This window comes from Rana temporaria, chromosome 3 (genome assembly GCF_905171775.1).
Source record: "Rana temporaria chromosome 3, aRanTem1.1, whole genome shotgun sequence".
NCBI classification, from domain to species: domain Eukaryota; kingdom Metazoa; phylum Chordata; class Amphibia; order Anura; family Ranidae; genus Rana; species Rana temporaria.
Genome location: NC_053491.1, coordinates 185,996,348 through 186,018,008, shown reverse-complemented (window position 1 = coordinate 186,018,008; position 21,661 = coordinate 185,996,348). Strand labels below are relative to the sequence as shown.

The 21,661-nt window shown below is 41.5% G+C and overlaps 1 protein-coding gene across 5 annotated transcripts in view; it reads right to left on the bottom strand.

The window, feature by feature from the left end:
• OSBPL8 (oxysterol binding protein like 8) overlaps positions 1 to 21,661 on the bottom strand; it is a 356,358-nt gene that overhangs the window by 82,889 nt on the left and 251,808 nt on the right. For 3 of the 5 annotated variants that reach the window (XM_040343963.1, XM_040343962.1, XM_040343964.1), the window contains exon 2: positions 12,858 to 13,023. The exons of the other annotated variants lie outside the window; for them this stretch is intronic. In XM_040343963.1, the coding sequence (XP_040199897.1) occupies positions 12,858 to 12,996 (139 nt within the window). In that variant the 5' untranslated portion in view covers positions 12,997 to 13,023. The remainder of the gene's footprint in view (positions 1 to 12,857; positions 13,024 to 21,661) is intronic. 5 annotated transcript variants of the gene reach the window in all.

Sequence of the window (21,661 nt, the reverse complement as noted above, 5' to 3'; positions counted from 1 at the left end):
CTTAACTCCAGTCCTCAAGTTGCAACAACAGGTCATGTTTTCAGGCTTTCTATTATTTTTACACAGGTGATTTGATCAGTCTCACTACCATTTAGAAATCCTGAAAACATGACCTGTTGGGGCTCCTTGAGGACTGTAGTGGACAAACACTGGTCTAGAGAACAGAAGCAGGTAGGAATAGGTAATGAATTCAGCTAAACTCCTTGCAATGTACAGAATTGTACAGGAGAGGTTTATTAAATTTTTTGAACAAAAGTGTGGTTTCACTTTACATTCCAAGAGAAATTGAATGCTTCAGCTGACCATACACATTACAAATCTGTTTGTAGGATATCCTAAAAGCTCAATAATAATGTTACAATTTGACTACAACTATGTAGTGCAACCTGTCAGACTGGATACAAATTGACGACATAGTTTAGTTGGGTTCTCACATACAATTGTTTTGGTAATTCTAAAGGTGAATGTACTGGGTATTTTAAATTTTAGATTTACAAAAACTATGCAATTTTTGTCCACTCAGGCAGATCTTTGCACTCTATGGTCATTAGTATAATGTACAAGCATTATTATTATTATTATAATTATTATTATTATTAGTATAATGTACTACGTGTGGTCAGATTACATTGGGGCTCCTGCTCTAGAGACCTGTATTTGTGAAAGGTATCTGCTCACAGCATACATATTCTGCCGTTCCCTTTTCTGGGCGGTGGCTTTCTCTTTTTTCTTGGAGGCAAATGAAAGAGGATTTGACTGACTGCAACTGACAAAAAAGCATTTTGATAAATAAGTCCTAATATACAGACTAGAGTGAAACGACTCCAAGTCCCCATTCACATGTGAGTTTTTTTATCATGCAATTCTTTAACGCTCAAGATTAATAACCCCATTACTCTTAATGTATTCTGAGTGTTGCGTTGCTTGTCATGTCAAAACTAGAAAAAGTATACGAGCTTCGTTTGGACAGAACCGCACATTGCCCAGTCTTTACTAGAAGCGCATGAAAAATGCTTGACAAATGTGTGTTCTGCTCTAGCACAATAATTTGCTCAAACGTAAAAAAAGTGCATTATATCTTAAAGAAAATTATACAGATTCCAATATATTATCTGATGATCTTATGGTGGATGTGCGTGTCTATTGGTTAGAACCCCTGTGGTTTCTATATATGTTATAGTTTTTTTTTTAATCATCATCACCTGCCCAGGTGGTTGGGTGTAGTCCTGCTCGACCCCTCTGCCAAGTCTACAGTGTTGGTCTGTCCCGTAGGGCGTAGGCTATTTGTTGATTGACCTCACCTTAGAATATGGCCTGTTCTACACTACAACAATGGACTCCTAATTGACCACCTTGGCGGTCTTTCTTATATTTAATGGGACGTTGATTAAGCCCCCTTTATTTTGTTCACCACTCATCTACTGTGTGTGTATATAATATATATATATATATATATATATATATATATATATATATCAGTTCCTTATTGTACTTGATATTGCTATTTTATATCAATACATGATGAGAAACCTTTTATGATTATTATCTTCTTTGTTACTAGAGCTGTATGGATATTGGTGGTCTATAAATAATCCCGTGAAGAAGCCAATGTTGGCGAAACATGTTGGGATATGGCGCCTACTGTTGATCACCTCTGTTATATGGATATCAGCGACCAGAAAACAAATATTTGCCAATATGCTCGGTCAATCATTTTATTAAACCCTTTCTCTATGTTGATGTTTTATGTAATACAACTTTACATTTTATTATCTATGTATACTTCCTTATTTTTATTTTTACTTTTCCTTATCCTGGTTTCGGCTACATGTGAATTGAGTTTGGTGGTCTCAGCCCGGCTCCTGGTGGGTGTGCTATGCAAGGTAAGCCTGCGCTTAGTACGTCCACCCCCTTCCCACAAAAACCACCACACTTACACGCACTCGAAATTGGGTTAACATGCACGCACTTTGACCACGCGGTCTCTAAAAAAAGAGAGGCGAAAGACTAATGGGGCTGGTTGAGCGGGCTAGATCCTCTCACTCCCTTATAGGGAGTCCCTCTGCCCTGTTGGGCTTCAAAGCGGAGCAGGTAGGGTGGGCTATGTGGGAGGACCCCCTCACACACCCACCATTGCCACCCGGGGCTATAATTTTTGCGCTATAAACAAAGGTGGCAGATTGCCTCTGGGGGAGGCCTGCCTACTCCCAACTCCTGCAGTCCGGCTCCTCTCTCGAGTACACGCACAAAATACACTTTAAAAATAAAATTAAAAAAAATCACCATCATAAACTTTTTTTTAGCAAAAAGAAAAAAAGCAGACCCAACTTTACATATTTGCCTCAAATGCATAAAGTATATAGGACCTACTGCAAGCATATGTCATGTGGATAATATAAAGTCATAAAACTAGTTCAGTATATTAAATGTACAAAGGCATGCCTAATCCCCTATGTAATTTCCAAGAAATGAGAGTTCATTAACATTCACACTTTATGTCAAAATCTCATGTGGCAAAATCATGTGACAAATGAAAGATGAATTAAGAAATAAGATCCGGCTTTGACTTTACGCAAATACGACAACACTACAAGCAGCAGAGGAAGGAGATGTTTAAGGTCTCAGGGTGATGCCGTATTTCAGGATAGGTATGGAGATAGCCTTGATCCTGATTATGATAAGTACTTAGCTGGAGGAATAAGCAGCAATGTGCTGACAGGAGGTTTTTATAAGATTTCTTTATTAGAAGGAGGAAACAAAACACACGTGCCTTATCCTACAAAGCCCACATAGAATCTTAAACATATAGCCGCATGAAATTCATATGTATACTTGTTACAGTCTTTATTATTACTCGTAATATCAGTGTGAAGTATTAAAGGGGTTTTCTACTTTGCCTTCTGTATAAAATATATGCAATCACCCCATGAAGCAAACCTTAAAGTGGAACTTTACTCTCTCAATCAATACTATTTTTAATCCTTATGCTGCTAGCATTAGTAATTACTGTATTTATCCGTGTATAACATGCACAGGCATATATACACGCACCCTAATTTTAAGAGGGAAGTTTCAGGAAAAAAAGTTTTATTTTTTAAAATAAACAAGCAAATTAAAATTCAGTGCCCATCTGCAGCCTGATTTACGTCCCATCTGCAGCCTGATTTACGTCCCATCTGCAGCCTGATTTACGGCCCATCTGCAGCCATATATGTGAACCGTCAATGCGATTCCAGAACGATTTCCGATGATGTAAATTCGCAACACAATGCTGTAAACTCGCACATGACCCTTTTTTTGATCGCATCGCATTCGTAGAGGAATTGCACCACATGTATGTGAACGACAGTAATTGAAAACAATGACTTTAACCACTTAAGACCTGGACCATTATGCAGGTTAAGGACTTTGCCCCTTTTTGCGATTCGGCACTGCGTCGCTTTAACTGACAAATGCACAGTCGTGCGACTTGGCTCCCAAACAAAATGGGCGTCCGTTTTCCCCCACAAATAGAGCTTTCTTTTGGTGGTATTTGACCACCTCTGCGGTTATAATTTTTGCGCTATAAACAAAAATAGAGCGACAATTTTGAAAAACGCAATATTTTTAACTTTTTGCTATATGACGTCATTGATCTTCTTTCCCTATATCAGGGAACAGACGATCAATGACACTGCCACAACGAAGAACAGGGAAGGTGTGTTTACACACACCTCTCCCCGTTCTTCAGCTCCGGTGACCGTTCGCGGGACACCGGCGGCACGGTCACGGAGCTTTGGACCGCGGCGTGCTCGCGACCCCACGGCTCGGCTTAAAGAGATGCGTACAGGTACGTGATTGTGCCCAGCCGTGCCATTCTGCCGACGTATATCGGCATGAAGGGGTCCTTAAGTGGTCAAGGAAAGACAGGTGAATTTAGAAGGTTTTTGACGCATCACATTCGTAATGAACTCGCATCAGTGTGAACCGAGCCTGGGGGGTGAACAGAATGTTTTTTTTTTCTGTCCAAGAGCACGTGGAGCTTTCACCTACCAAATGGAGTTTGTTCAGGCTGACCAAAAGCCTACTATATGGACTGATGTATTTGCTGAAGTAGGCCTTTGTTTCCTTGTTTTTACTGTTGAAGTGAATTGCTTTTCAGGTAATACCACAAATGAAAATAAATGTGGGGCCAGTAATCCCTCAAAGAGACTGTTGTACAGTGTGTTCCTACCACAGAGCCAACACTTGAGCATGTCCTTGTTATACCTGTAAACACAAATGGTTTTGATTAAAAACCAATGTTGTGAAACACCAAGGAAAATTTCAGCCAGTCTCTTGAAGCTTTAAACCCTAATAATAATCTTCCAAGCCAACACACAGGATTAGGAAGGGCCCCACGGCCAAAGGCCCTCCCCCCCTTAAACCCCTAACCTCCCCTCACTACCCCATATTTTCTTAATACTGTACTCTTCTTTTGCCCGCTGATACATAGGTGCCCTGCCTCTCTCCGTAGCCTGACGGCTCATTGAAAGTCTTTGTTACAACAGAACGCACTGTGCCTTGTGTATTGAACTGTAACCGTGTCAATGTAACATTTTACAATGGGCTATTCTCTAGATCCTCAGTATTTAACATTGTTAAAAAATATAACAATATTAAACAGAAATGCCAATGAAAAACAGACTGATATAGTACCAACCACTAAATGAATGTTATAAAACAGAAAGGTTCACTTTCACAAATCTCTTTGTAATTAAAAGGTGAAGGAACCACATTAAAAAAAGCCCTGTAACCAAGTCCTTCTCTAGTGTCTGCAATTTTCCTGTAAGTTGGGCTGGATTCGCACCTATGCATTTTTAGTGCTTTTTGCTGATTTGCACTACAGAACGTGTTCCATAGGAAATCATGTAAAATGGACTGTAGTGCAAATCTGCAAAAAGCACTAAAACTGCATACGTGTGAATCCAGCCTTAGTGGGCAGGAGGGCAAAGCTCAAAATACTAGGCTTTCATATTTCAAAAGTTAAAGTGGAAGTCCATGCAAAAACTAAAATCCCTGTGTCTATAGCCACCAGCATTCTAACACGAACCTATCTAGCCCTGTAAAGAAAAAAAAAAAAGAGTATACATACCTTTTTTGAAGCTGCTCTGACCTGAACCACACTGAACTGTCAGTCGTGGCTTCGATGTGGCGGCGTGGGTGCAGAGGACACAGACGACAACGAAAGCCCCATAGTAAGTCTATGGGTGATGTCACTTCCCATTCATTTCACAGCTGTTGTCGGCTGTGTAATTTGCAGAGCTAGAGAGGTTAGTGTTAGATTGGTGGTGTCTATAAATGCAGGGATTTTAGTTTTTGCATGGACTTCCACGTTATTTTTCATTTCAAAAGTCAATTTTATTATTTTAAAATTGATGGCTTTCATAAAAAAATTAAATAAAAAAAAGGTGTTCCTGCCATGAAGGTCCTTGTGCAGTCCTTGTATGTTATAGGGTGACAACACATTGTCCCTGTCCCCTGTCATCTTGCCTTGTTACATGGTCACACAGCCTTTCTGATAGAAACTTAGAAGAGACTGTTTCACAAAACATTATGTAGACATAGTGAAGTCTTATCACCACCAGGAAACCCGCCCTGGTAAATGGCATGCAGCCATCACTGAAGCGAATGCTAGTGGAACAAATGTGGCTGTAACGAGGATGTATAAGATTAACAGCACTGAGATGCAAAAAAGGATGACTAAACATTGAAAACAAGAATTGTATTTAACCCCTTGTTGCTGCTGCCACTCCCCAGCCCTTTCAGTGGATCCTACTGCCAAGAGGCTGAGGTGGGCTTTCAGATCTTGTGACTGCTGTGATTGGTTGTTACAACAATCATATGATTGGAAGCCCCCGATTGCAAGTATGCATCAGGAGCTGCACTTGACATCTTAGCTCCTGTGCTGGGAACGTGCAGTGAGTGCACGCTAAGCAAAGAAAAGCCGTTCCCAATGAACAGACATATGTGGCCATTCTGTGTTAAATTGGACCTGCCCAGCAGCCACAAACATGCATATGGCCAGTGGAAACAGTTTTAAAAAAAAAAAATTGAGGAGCTTTACAACATGGAGAAATTAGTAGCCAACAAATCAAAAGACAAATTTAAAGGTGAAATCGAGCCAAAGCTCGTTTGCACACCTGTGATCCATAGGAGAAGCCCAGCCAATTACTTTTGCTAAAGTCTGCTCTCTGCTGACCTCACCGATGTCAGTCTAGGCACCGCATCATTGCGACAGGTGTCTGGACTTAGAATGAGCCAGCTGCCCGCGCCCCTCCACAGCCCAGCGCTTCAGTAAACAAGGAGGGAAAAGAGCAAAGAGCTGTAACCGACAGTCAGCAGCTCTCTGCTCGGGAGAGCTCTGAAATCCAAGCGATCGGCAGCAGGGGACAGATGTAGCATTTGACCGATGCTGTATCCACCGAGGCAAATATGATAAAAAAAAAAACACAAAAAACCTTTACTTCCCTTTTTAATAAGATATGGCCACCATGGGTAATTTTCTAAAATTCACTAGACTTCGCTCAGGTTACAATTTAGGGATATTACAATTGGATATGTCTGAACCCTTAGTTAAATCTTCATTTATGAGCTTACACTAAAATCGCTTAATGTTATCTTTATTTTATTATTTTAACTCAGATCTTTCTATTTTTCTCTCTTTTTTTTTTTACTTCTATATCTTAAATGGTTATATTTTATGATTAGAATTGGTTACGTATTCATATTAATATACTTTGATTACTAAATGTTAGTTTGGCATTAAAGCGGTGGTTCACCCTTATTAACATGTTTTTAGCATAAAATGAGGCATAGTAGCGCGAGCTACAGTATGCCTGTCTTTATTTTTTTATCCCCGTACTCACAGTGTAATCGTAGACACAAGATTCCGACTCCCCGCGGGGAATGGGCGTTCCTATGGAGAGGGAAGGTGATTGACGGCCGACTCTGGCACGTCACGCTCCCCGAAGACAGCCGGAACAGGTCTCGGCTCTTCACGGCGCCTGCGCACAGACTATGCGCAGGCGCCGTGAAGCGCCAAGTCCTATTCCGGGTATTTCCGGAGAAGCGTGATGTGCCAGAGCCGGCCGTCAATCATGCTGCCTCTCCATAGGAACGCCCATTCCCCGAGGGGGGTCGGAATCTTGTCTCTACGATTACACAGTGAGCACCGGACTAAAAAAATAAAGACAGGCATACTGTAGCTCGCGCTACTATGCCTCATGTTATGCTAGAAGAAAAAAAAAAAAAAATTATTAATAGGGTGAACCCCCGCTTTAAATATAACAATGTCGTTTCTCTCCAATCCGACATATACATGTTGTAAAACATTTGCGATTGTATATGAAATACAGAATCTCATGTAGGTTTTAAAAAATGTATTGTGCATAAAAAATAAAACATTTTTTATGATACATGGCATCTTAAACTGAACATTAGTCAGATAGGGTTTACATGTAATTTAAAGGAAGGTTTAGTAACAGAAACATGGTAATGATCAAGTCAGCGGAAAGTCAAGCATGCAGAGTGACCTTTATTTTATTTATAGGCTACTGATTGCAACATAACATCTTTTATCGGCCTTCTTTGCTGGACAATATATATACACTATATTAAAAAGGTTCTGTTATTATAGTTTCACATATTTTTGTATTTGAATTCTTTGAAATGAAACACATATAGAGAAGGAAGATGTTGAGAATGACAAAGGTGACAATATAGAATTATGGCAGACAGAAAGAAAGCCTGCATTCCATGCCTTCAAATGTTTACAGAATGGACAGAATGTACCGATGAGCAGGTATTAATATATGAATATCATCCCACACAACTCTGCTGCCAGCTTCTCCATGAGCTGAACGTTACAAAGCTTCCACCTTCATTGACAGGCTAATGAGGATCCAGAAAAAAAAAAAGGATCCCATTAGATGCTGAGAAAATCACAAAGGTTTCATATAGATATAAAAAGTCAAACTGTGCTCGGTACAAAAAATAAAAAATGCTTTTAACAAACAGATACTGAAGATGCTGTAATGCTAGCTGCCTGTCTCAAGCTTAAGTGCATTCTAAGATGGAGGCCTGAAATGCCATGCAGCCAATAAAATGAGTGGCGTGAAAGAAGCATGAAGTCAGTGGTCCAGAATTAGCATGCAACCACTGAAGTCAGTGGTCTGGAATAAGATTTCAGTCCGTAAAATCAGTGGTCTGAAATATGCATGCAGTGGCATGGAAAAACCATGCAGCCAATAAAGTTAGTGGCCTAGAATAGGCATGCAGCCAGTGAAGACCGTAGCCCAGAATAGACTTGCAGCTAGTGAAGTGTAAACTGCATGATTCAAAGCACTTTTTTTTTTTTTTTACAGGATTAGGAAACCAGCTCGAAATTTGCATTTCCAGAAAGAGGACAGTACAAATAGTGTGTTATATTTTTATTGTAAAGGCAGTCCCTGTGTTATGAATAAGATAGTTTCTCCAAGTTTGTTCTTAACGTATAACTAAAGGGAAAACATTTTTTTTTAGTTTTGGATACAGTGGAGAGGGATAAGAACACCTGTCCATATTTATTGCCCGTGCTCAGTTGGGTAGATCCTCCCTCTCCATTTGTCCGGTTTACCATTATCATCGAAAGCGAAACAAACAGAAAAAAAAATCTCAAATTTTGGGTTGTCCCCAGTAAAGTAAAATGGGGTAAATCTTCCAATGGGGACACTAGTTCAGGTGATCTGGGGGTCTCCAATGAATTCTCAAAATGTTCAGGGATTTCTGCTCACTTCTTGTTTAGCTATAGGACAGGAAGGGGGGGGGGGGGGTATCTTTACAATGGGACAGAGATGGCAAAAAAATCGAATAGTGGTTATAACCCCCCTTGCTGTATCCAAAATAGAAAAAAAAAAAGTTTTGCCTATAGTTCCACTTTAAGTTGAATTTGTATGCAAGTAGGAAAAGGTACATTTTTTTAAGTGCAACTCCAGACAAAAAATTATTATTACATTTTGGATAGCATAGGGAAGGGTTAACTGGGTCATACAGTGATATGGGATTGCTAATAGGCCTGCTGGATAGCATGCGGTGAGTAGCAAGATGGCCCCCCGGCAGTTTGACGTCACGTTATCTCCATTCCCAAGTATGAATCTTGGGGACTGCCTGTACTTGGGACTGCGCAGTTGGCTGTACATGAAGGATGCATGTACAATGACTATACAGTGTCCGAGAGGTGATCTCCCTACTATAACTTAAAGGTCAATCATGCCTCAAGGGTCTGTGCACCCAAATGATTTAAGTTATAGGTAGGGCGTCTCTTGGATGCTCCAACCACAATGCTTCCCTGCCATAATTTCCAACTTTGTTCCTATCCCTCTGAAAATCTTGGCTCTTTCATCCACCTCTGCATGTTACTCATTTTTCATTTCCCTTATTGTAAAATATATAAATATTCCAGGAGAATAGATAACAGTTTTCCTGGCCCAGACAACTAAGAGGTGGATGAAATTATCAGGTGGCTTGAACCAAAAACTGAAATATATCAGTTGTAAATTATTTTCTACAGTCCATTTATCTGATCAGGTTGGCATGCCTTCTTTACATAAAGGATTAGTGCATGGCGGTGCTAAAATCACCCCAGGAAATACTATAGGGCAGCAGAGGAAAAAAGTTACATATCATTATGCAGTTTTGTTGAACGATTTTAATGTATCGCTCTGTTTAGTTCACCACTGGATAATTTAACTTTATGTAATGAGATTTTTGTTCATCTTCTGTCTCTAAATCCATATACAAATAAATGTGAAAAAAGTACCATCACATAAAAGAAGCTCACTAGAGTTTTTTGTCCTGTACTCCAGGTGACAATGTGCATGTAGCACTTTGTCCCATCTTTCTGGCTTGTCTCATTGTTGATACGAAGGTGGTCGAACCCCCACACCTCCTTTGCCAGTCTCACAGCTTTCCAATTACGTGTCTAGCAAAGAGACAGGGGTTGAAGGTCATTCCCTGAAACAAGTGCAGTTATTAGATATGCAGGAAAAAAGGGCATGTCAGTTTGCCAGTAACACCACTTCTGTCTTTTTATTGGCTGCTAGGATACAGACAGCCCCTGTCACACATCATCCTTAATTGCCAAGAAGCAGGTGGCTACCTGCACCATACCAGCCCCACCACCTGCATCCTAGCAGCCAAGGAATATGAACAACAGGGGCAGCCTGTATCTCAAAAAATAAAAAAAGAGGAACTGGGTAGAAGCCTGAAAGACAACACACTCCCTCTCCTCAGATGGATCCACTGTACAGGGGGTGGTGGCAAAAGAGCTCTGCCTGGGCTTATCATTTGTAACAACCACAAATAGGGCTTCCAACAGGGGAGGAGCAGAGAAGCTGGAATAAAGGAGGGTGCTTCTTCACATTTCCATACGGTTTTAGTGGAGAAGCAAGCACAGGTATTTAGACATAAATATATGGACCTGTATTTAATTTTTTTTTCCAAATAAGAGTTCTCCTTTAAATATTTAATCTTTCATTAGTACACTTAATGAGAAACCAATACAGCACATAGCACAGTAAAATACCGGATGTTCAAACCATTCCTACAGACTTTGAATATGTAAAACAGATGATCATAAACAATTCCATATGACAAAAACTATATGCAGATGTAAGAATGTAAACACTGTCATAAAATGTAATCTGCTCTCTTTACCCCAAGTGTCATGTTGCTTACTTTATCAAAGGACTGCTGTCATCGATATGTCACAAACATGTCATGTTCCCCAACTGCGTGTATTTTGCTGGCACAAGTGCCATAAATCGGTCATTTATTGAAATAAACAGGCAAGCACTGTCCTCTGATAGCAACTATTATTTAGGAACATAAAAAAACCAGAGACAGCTGCATAGCACTCCTAAGTGTTTCTCTCACTGGAGACATGCGATCTACAACACAAATACTGAAACAAACTAGCATTCATTAACACTCCAAAATAGGTCAATATTCATAATAGTGAATAATAAATACAAACACAGTGTAAGTGGAAATGTCGGTCAGTTCAACCGTTTTCTGTTGCGGATGTCATATGTTATTTTTTATATCTGTGACTATTTATGCATTTGCACCATTGTTTCTGTAATGGTTAAAAGTGGTTTTAAATCCAAAAGCAAATATATTTATATTGCAGCTTACCAAGTCTTAGATATAAACCACCAAATAATAATGCACGCAGTGCTAGATGGTAAGACTGCACTCTATGCTCAGATACAGGAAAAAACAAAATAGACAAAAAGAGTGTGCAAAACCTCAAACCTTAAAACCGCAATAAAAACAAACAGTAAAGTGAGGCAAATAATATCAACATCAATAAATAAAACCACCAATATTGTGGAAAAATAGAACCATATTCAGTATAAATCAATAAATGATTTACTGGAAATGAAAGTCCACTCCCAAATGAATAGTCAGGGCTTTACTAAGGGGCCGGTGTAGAATCTTGTGTGAAAAGGCTTTGCCACAGTTTCACCTGTTTTAGTCCCGAACCATCTCAGACAGATATATGAATTCCCTTACTGGATTAACCAGGATCTCCAGATTATAAGAGATCACGAATGCAAATCACACTAGGGTATGGCAACAACCTCCACACCCACCAGGTGCTCCACTGGCTGGCTGGAAAGTGCAATTCTCCCAGTAAGATTCAGAGGAAAATACAAAGGACCAGAGCGTAATATTGCTAAAAACATACATTTATTTCAAACAAATGTACCAACAAGCATCTCTGAATAACAAAAGTTCAAAAACACCATTCCACAGTTATACCAGCGAGTGTGATGACGTCATAGGCCGCTAGCCTCTCCCTGCGTGTTTCGTCTATGCAAGGGACTATAAAGAAGGAATGCGCGCGCACACACCCGTTGATCCTGCCAGAAATCTTTTGAGATAATAATGTCTTATTCTCTGCCTCCCCTGACTATTAGTTAGTACTGTTAACAGTTCTCTATTTGGACTACAGAACACAACCCTTGTATGTTATGGCAATGAGGATGGGGAGTTTTTTTTATTAGTCCTAACACACTTTGTGATCTAAGCTGACAACATTGCTCCTCTTTCTTCCTGTGTTTATTATATACTTTAAAACATTTTTTTATATATATTTTGGGGGATATTCATATTTATAGCAAAAAGTAAAAAGTATTGATTTTTTCAAAATTGTCGCTCTATTTTTGTTCATAGCGCAAAAAATAAAAACTGCCGAGGTGATCAAATACCACCAAAAGAAAGCTCTATTTGTGGGACAAAAAGGACGTCAATTTTGTTTGGGAGCCACGTTGCACAACCACAAAATTGTCAGTTAAAGCGACGCTATGCCGAATCGCAAAAAGTGGCCTGGTCTTTGACCAGCGAAATAGTCCGGGGCTGAAGTGGTTAAATTCAACCTCAGTAACCTGAATGCTGATGAACAGGCATGACAAACATGTCGGAAAAAAAAATCTATATTTGGACACAAACACCAGTTTCTCCTTCTACATATTTTTTCAATACAGAGAATTACTGCATATTGTACATTTTTTATTTCGTTTTTCTTACAAGATTGTATTTGATCATCGATGCCAGATTACTTTTAATCAGTTCCAAATTATTATTTTATATAAGATGAAGAGGGAAGGTGGGTAGCTGCTGTACAAACGTAAACACAAATGTATCTGGTACATATCATAAGCGAGAACAATTTTGTGAAGTATACCTCAAGGGATTTGTAGGAATTGCAGCAAGGGAAAAGCTTGAAGCGTAAATTGTGTTTCACAATTTAAAACTACCAAAAGTACAGTGGTGTAGATGGAAAGCATACCAACCTGGCACAGCAGGAGACAGCTCGTGGTATCCTCCAAATGATGCGTTTCTGACAAGCTTTCGTCCTTCAGGCCTTGGGAGGAAGGTGCCAGGTGATACCCCGGCACATGACCTGCGCCTCAGGAGGCCCTCTTCCTTCATGGCTCGAGCGGACTGTCAATCTGAAGGCTGCTTAGAATAAAAAAAGGGGGCAGCTATTGCCTAAGACCATCACACAACACACGCACGCACACACACACAGCAAATCACACCTACAAGACAATCACTTCCAATGCGTTTTCACTCAGATGTCTATGAGGTGGTCCTTTCCGTCATGTGTTACTAGTGTACAAGCTCCATCAGCCATTTAATACCAATTAGTAATACAAAAAGGGCCAGGAATTGATTTGGATGGTTTCTGATGTTATAAACCACAAACACTTATAAATTTGGAATGACTGCAAGTAATTCATTGGCATTGACTTTTCTAGAATCTATATCTGGAAGGGCACACAATCTATGTTGTCTCTCCGTATGCCTAGTTATTACAGGACATTTCTTTTTTTAAACGCATCAAAATTATGATTCATTTCCTGTGCTTCTCAGCCCTGAATACACTAATGAACTACTCGATCAGTCTTCGGTGACGGTAGCTGTTTGGCAAAGCTCCTGGCCTGTCATTGTTCTGCCATGTACCTGCACAATAACCCACTGAATGATTTAGAGTGTATTTATTGCAACTTGCTTAATAGCAGCCAAACATACAAGTATGAATAGTTTGGCAGGAAGAGAACAGGGCCACGTCATGAAGCCAATACTGCCATCTCCAATGACGTTGGAATATGTTTTTTATCTGCCAACAACACTCCTAAAGGAACTGCTATAGGGGAAAATAGAAAACCATTAACATTTTCCATTTCATGTATCTCTAGATCCTGCTGAACGAAGATGTTGAGGGGCAACACCTTGCCAATATAGTGTGTATCGCTCAAAAATGTAGATAGCTGTACAACTCTGAGATTAACTTTAATATAAATCGCACACTTAACAAGGGCATTTCTAAACATGAGAAAGAACAGAAGTCTTTACAATGATTCCAGGCCATACAGAAAGTCTGTGTCGGGCATGCCATCATCACATGCCTGACGGTGCAGACTTTCATGCTGGCAACATACACCGATCAGCCACAACATTATTACCACTAACAGGTTAAGTGAATAGCATCAATTATCTCATTACAATGACCTCTAAAAGTGGGTGGGATATATTAGGCAGCAAGTGAACATGTTGTCCCTGGAGTTGATGTATTGAAAGCAGAAAAAATGGGCAAGCGCAAAGCGAAACCTCCCCTTCTATATGAACTTTCTCCCTCTCCACTCCTACTCTTCACGAATCAGGCATTTTTTATTATTTATTCTCATTTGCCTTTTTTGAGAGAAAAAAAGCGCAGCCCCTTCCCTCAATGCACGTCGTACGTCTAGATCAGTGGTCTTCAAACCGAGGCCCAGGGGCCGGATGTGGCCCTTTGCTTGCTTTTATCCGGCCCTTTGGGCACTAGCCCTTTGCTTTTATCCGGCCCTTTGGGCACTATCCCCCCAACTGTTAGCCACAATGGGTCATAGTTTCTACCACTGTATTCCTCTCACTGATATCCATGATGGGGCATTATTTCTCCTACTGACACCAATGATGGGAAACCATTCCATTACTCCCACTGACACCAATGATAGCGCACTATACCTTCCAATGATGGGGCACTATTCCTCCCCCTAATACCAAAGTTAGAGCATCGTTTACTCCCACTGACACCAGGCATCTTTCTACTCCCATTGCCCACAGTGCGCCCCCCCTAAAGTTTGAAGGACAGTAAACTGGCCGCCTGGTCTAGACGAATGACATGCACAGTGCTCACTAGGCCTCCTGAGATCTGCATTCAGAAGTCATTCATTCAGAAGTAGGTGAGGGGGCAGGCCTAGAAGTATGTCATCGCAAGGCCCCGTCAGTCGAAACCGGAGGAGCCGGCAGGTCTCTTGATGACGTCACAATTAAGATGGTGGCATGGGACCCAGTAGTGTCTGCTGACAGAAGGATGTCAGCGGGACAGCGCTGGATCCGGTGGATGGGTGAGTATCTAAAGTCTGCTTAAAACAGGGAGGTAAGAGGGGGCATTGCATGTCCTCTTTAAAGTAGAACTAAAGGCAAAACATTATTTATTTTTATTTCGGATTAGAGCAAGGTAGGGTTATAACCACTGTCAGATTTATTTGCCATCTGTGTGCCATTGCAGGAATTTCCCTTCACTTCTTGTCCTATAGCTAAACAGGAAATGAGAATGAGCATTGGAAGATGACCCCACTATTACTTTTCAGGAGACAGCCCAAAATTTTGGATTTTCTTTTACTTTCAACGAAAATGGTAAACAGGACAAACATAGAGGGTAAATCTCCCAAATGGGGGACGGACAGCAATAAAAACTGACAAGTGTTCCAATCACTCTCCATGCTACCCAAAACTAAAAACGTTTTGCCCCGAGTTATAATTTAAGGCCTTGACCAACTTTGACCAGGGCCAAATTGTAAAGGCTTAACGTCTGGGTCAGAGCATCTCCAAAATTGCAGCTCTTGTGGGATGGTCCCAGTCTATAGTGGTCAGCACCTACCAAAAGTGGTCCAAAGCAGGAAAACAGGTGAACTGAGGACAGTGTCATGAGCGTCCAAGGCTCACTAAAGCCTGTGTAGTCTGATCCAATACAAGAGCTACTGTAGCCCAAATTGCTGAAAAAGTTAATGCTGGTTCCAAAAGAAAGGTGTCCGAACACACAGTGCATCGCGGCTTGTGAAGTATGGGTCTGCATAGCTGCTGACTGGTCAGGGTGCCGATGCTAACCCATGTGGCCTTGTCTGATGACTTCAAGAATGGGTTTAGGAACACAACAAAAGTTAAAGCTGTTGACCTGGCCTCCAAATTCTACACATTCTAATCCAATCTAATATCTGTGGTACGTGCTGGAAAATCAGTCAGATCCATGGAGGCTCCACCTCGCAACTTACAGGACCTAAAGGATCTGCTACCGACGGCTTGGTAGCAGATACCACAGAATACCTTCAAAGGTCTAGTGGAGTCCATCCATGCCTCTACAAGATATGGTGGTTGGTCAAAATGATATGGTTGATCGGTAAAAATCCTTACTCATTGAGTAAATCCTTACTCATTGAGTAAATCCTTACTCAAACTTGCTTGCAGCTGCTACAGGACCCTCTTATTACAGATCTTGTCATAATGTGCGACATACAAATCTGGGGAAGGTAAAGAACATGAAAGCTTTCTGGACCATGTAAGAAAGGTGACTTTCCAGCGACACAGATACAGCAAAGCACTTCAAACTGACGCTAAAGGGTCTAACTTAAAAAGAGTATGTAAACAGAACAGGTCATATTCCGGATTAGAGGTCGACCGATATGGGTTTTTCTCTGGCCGATAACGATATTTAGAAATCCGATATTTTAGGCCGATTTTTTTATTTTTTTTGGTGGCACTGGCTCGTGGCACTGGATGGCACTAATTGGCACTGGAAGATGGCACTAGCAGAAGGCACTGATTGGCAGGTGGCACTTATTGGCACTGGCAGGTTGCACTGGATGGCACTGAAAGATGGTACTAGCAGATGGCACGGATTGGCAGGTGGCACTTATTGGCACTGGCAGGTGGCACTAATTCACACTGGCAGGTGGCACTGGTTGGCACTGACTGGCAGGTGGCACTGGTTGGCACTGACTGGCAGGTGGCACTAATTGGCACTGGATGGCAATAGTTAGCACTGGCAGGTGGCACTGGATGGCATTGGCAGGTGGCACTGGATGGAAGGTGGCACTAATTGGCACTGGATGGTGGCACTGGTATTGGCACTGGCAAGTGGCATTGGCAGATGGCACTGGATGGAAGGTGGCACTAATTGGCACTGGATGGTGGTACTGGCAGATGGCACTGGACAACAAGTGGCACTGGTGCAAAAAAAAATCCCCCTCAGTACAGACCCCCTCTCCCTCCAGTATAGACACCCCCCCCTTGCCCCCCATAGTGCCCCCCCATAGACACCAGAGAGCGGTGTGCGTCCCACGAGCGCGGGCCACTCCTCCTCTGTGGGTGTAAACAGAGAGGAGGGCCACCGCGCTGGGTGTACCAAGATGGCCGCGGCTCCGGAGCTAGGCCGAAGCCGCGGCCTTTCCTGATGCTGCGACCGCGGCGACAATCCGCGGATTGCCGCCGCAGTCACAGCATCAGGAAAGGCCGCGGCTTTGGCTTAGCTCTGGAGCCGCGGCCATGTTAAATATCTGCCTAATTTGGTCAACCTCTATTCCTGATATGTGCCTGCTGTACCATGCACTTGCATGAAGCGAGTATCAGGTTCTCTGTGTATTTCTTCCTTTATGTGAAATTCCTGGTGTTGCTTCCAGTCCCTCTGCTTTCCTATTGGAAACTGACCACACTAAGCAGGAGAACACACTGTGATTGTTTAGAATCACTAAGCGCACCCAGAGAAATCTACAACTAAACATTTGGCAGCTTTATTCAACAGAGACCTCAAGATCAAGATGGCATCTGGTTGGCTCTGGTCTTCTACACTTAAAAATAATGCCATCTGTGTTAAATCCTGTTTTATATACAGTATAAAGGAACTTGACTCATATGAGGCAGGACGGCACAGTGTATAGCAAGGTTAACCAATGTAGAAATCAATTCTCCAAAAATCAATAGTGTCATTGTAAACAGCAGATGAAAATCATCAGTTCTGACACTTGCTGCATAGAGTCAATGGTTCTCAACAACATTCCATGTCTAGGAGCTGGAGATGATCATTGAAGATGGCCATATTATCACCACCTTGGTTACCTAGTTAATAAACGGCTCCATGCACTGATGCTTCTTTCTTGATGATCGATCTTCCTTAAAGTGGTCTATCGATAACGCCATCCGCCCTTTCACTACCTTACCTGTGCAAAAATGCTCTATAATTTTCAATGGACTGCCTGTGCATTTGTCCCATGCCACCCTAACATGTCAATGAATCACTCCAGGGCAGGTGCAGTATTACTCACTGTGTGTACAGGAAGAGCAGGTATATATAAAAAATAAAAAAAATCCTTGGGCAGCTAGAGACTGCACACAGCCGCTGCCTTATCTTTATTATAAGGATGTATTCGAATTTTAGGGAGAATAGATATGTTATGTTAATAAAAAAAATGTTCTGAGCTTTATGTTTCTTTATTTCTGCTTTCAGAAACCTGCATTTATCTTGAATAAAATCAATACCACACCATATCACAAATGATGCATGTCAACCCAGGAGAGAAAATATATTGATTGGGCATTTTTTTTTTTTTTTTTTAGTAGGCTTGAGGGAACTGGATGCTTTTACCAGCATTGCCTGGACTGCCATTATCTATCAATGCAAGCAGAACAAAGCATTGGGTTTATGTACTTGAACTCCTAAATACCGCCAGCAGAACCTTGAAAAGAAAGCAATGTCTCAGGAATATATATTTTTTTTTTTCAGAACAAGAATATTATTTAAAGTGTATTTTCAATATTCCTTTTCACAGTCAAATTTTAGAAAACCCAACTATATGGCTTCATTTCCATGGACGTTTTTACATTTTACAGCCACTTTGTTTAGCCTTTTTTACAGCTTAAAAACGCCTGTCCATGTTTTTTTTTTTGAGCTGTAGCTCAAAAACGCAGCGGTTTTTAGCGTTTTTGCGCGTTTAACGTCTGGCGTTTTTACAGCTCTAAGGCTGGAGCTTCAGAACGCACTGGTCCTGGGATTTTTTTGCAGCTTAAAAATGGCTCAGCCATCTACAGCTCAACAACATCATGGTGGGCATGAGGCCATAGACTAACATGGAGAGCCATTTTTAAGCTGCAAAAAATGCTCAGAAAAGTGGCTGTAAAAACGTCCAAAAACGTCCATGGAAATGAAGCCTATATGTGTTATGTGTTCTCATTCACACAGCATACGTTTCCCAGGAGAAGGCCTCATGTCTGATTCAATGATTTCTGAACAATGTCAGAGTGAGCCTGTCCTAAGAGCTGGTTCACACCAGATGCAGTCCAGTGCATTTTTATTCTGCATGGACAGTGTTTAACATGGATTCCAATGGTCCTAGTTCACACCAGTGCAGCCAGCAAAAGTATAACATGTTGCATATTTGCTGTATGAAACTCAGCAGGAATGAGGGGTGAAAAAAATGCACTGAAATGTAATAAAAATGCACCGGAACGCATCAAAAACGTGCATGTGGAAACGCATATAGAATGCAGAAATAGTGAACGTAGCCTAAAGGACACACTGAAGCCCTGTACACACGGCCGAGTATCCCGTCAGGAAAAAAATTGTCGATTTTCCTGACGGGATTCCTGGCAAGCTTGGCTTGCCAAGCCGTGCATACAGACGGCCATTCAAAAGAACCGCTGTTTTTTGAATGGCAAGAATGCGGTGACGTCATATTCTATGACGTCACCGCCATCTTGCTACACCCCACACTATCGCTGTATGGTACCGCGCATGCGTCAAAGTCGTATCGAGCATGCGCAGGTTTACCATGGACAGGTAAGCATACAGACAACCGGTTTTCTCTGCCGGGAATCCAGACGAGAAAATAGAGAGCCAGGTTCTCTATTTTCCCGTCGGGATTCCCAGCTGTTTTCCTGATGGGAAAACTGCTGCTAGGGAGCATACACACGGCCGGGATTCCCGGCCAAATGCTCTCCTGGTAGTTTTCCTGCCGGGAAAACCAGTCGTGTGTACGAGGCTTGAGTCTTCTCTCAAACATACAATGTAAAAAGCCCAGAGTTTAAAGAGTTGAAGTAGAATTCCAGTATTAGTAGCTGCCACTCACTGACACAAGGGAGCTGCAGGATCACTTGACAAGATCGGATCAGACTAATAAACAGTATATGTGATTTTCAACCTTTCAAGTGCCGTGACCCCTTTATAAAATTTCCCAAGTTGTGAGGACACCCAACAGAAAAATTATTTTCGTAGCATGGGTAGTCGGCAACCAAGGCAAGACAAGTAATTTGCGCCCCTAACCTATGGACATTTAGCAATCCCCGAGACTCTTCCACTCATACAGTATTGGGTAAATTTTAGGATGTACCCCTCTTTTTCTCTTTTGTTCTCCTTCCTTTGCGTTTCATCTCTCTCTATCCTAACTTATTGTTTTTTTCCCCATCCAAATCTCTAGCCGTCTTTCTTGTTCTTTCTCTTGTTGCTGTATGGGTGGCTGCTGGGCGGCCGCAAAAAGGCTGGGAGAGTGGTGTGGGCTTCAGGAACTGCCCAGGATTCGATGACCCCTGGCAAATCATCATTCGACCCCCAGGTTTAGAACCACTGGTATACACATTTATTTACACAAGGTAGGCAGGATGGGGGGGGACATTTTTGAGCATAGTGTAAGGCTGGAATTCTACTTTAACCCTTTATTAGGAGTTTCAAATCTAGATTACAACTGATTAAGACATTTGCCAGCTCAGTACAGACAGGGTTGATTGTTAAAAACACAGCTGTCTAGCCCCTCATATTCCGATAGAATTAGAAGGATTTTACAGTGCTGGAATTTCCCAAAGAAAATATCTAAAAGGTTAGCTGTGATTTAAAAAAAAATATTCTTACGTTACGCTATGTGAATGAGAACATGTAACAAATATAAGGTAGCTGTGACCCCTAGTCTGTAAGTTTGACTGTAAAAAATCAGCTAGGACTCCATTAGCATCAAAAGTGGTTCTAAACTCAAAAGCTTGCAATTCCCCCCATCCCTAAACACTTATCTTGTCTCTAAATCCAGCACTGTGCCCAGCTGCTGCACCTCTGCTCTCTCTTCTTGGTATTACAGGAGACACAGAGCAATGAGAACCAAAGGCTCCTGCTACTGTCAGTTATATACCGTATATCTCCTGCGAGGAGGGAGCGGGGGGAGGGGGCATGGATGAGCTGGGCTGTGTGTATCTATAAACGCACACAGCCTGGTTCTGGAGCACACCCGCATGTGTGCCCCCATAGCACATGACCCGCTATGGGGGGCAACTGCAACAAGAAGGAGTGGACAACACCAGCAAAGGACCCCAGAGGAGGAGGTAAGTGGGCAATCTGTGCAATATTGTTGCACAGTGCAAATATAACATCTTATTTTATCAGAGAGAAAAAAGTGGAGCCTTTATTATTACTTAAAAAAGCCTATCATAAAACCCAGTGATATGTCAAATGACATGAAGCAAGGCCCTGGTGTGCAATCCACAGCAACATATATGGATTTACATAAAGTGTTTGTTACCCTAACATTTCTTATTTCTGAGATGTGGCTGCTGTACCATGTACTTGTATGAGAAAGTATCCTGTTCTCTTTGTATTGCTTCCTTTGTGTGAAATCTCTGGTGATCCCATCATTCCCTCTGCTTTCCTATTAAAAACTGACCACACAAAGCAGGAGCGCACAAGTGGTCAGTTCTCCAGCTGTGCTGGGAAATCAGCCCACTCTCCTCCAGTTTTCAATCTTGTCCTAGTGCTATTAACTGTGAAACTCAGTGTAATGTTCTCCTCCCCTCAGCTCTTATGCAGCTGGAAATAGGGGGGAACATAGGGAATGTGATCACTTCTACAAAAGAGGAAAAAGGTATTTATAAGGTTTCTTTTTTTATAGCTCTAACACAAATGCTTTGACTTTTGTTTCAATTTTAAACTGAATGGGCTTGTTTTACAAGGCGATTGTTTACAATCACTTTAAGTGTATGTACACCCCAACAATGAGCTTGTTTGGTCCCTTATATCAGT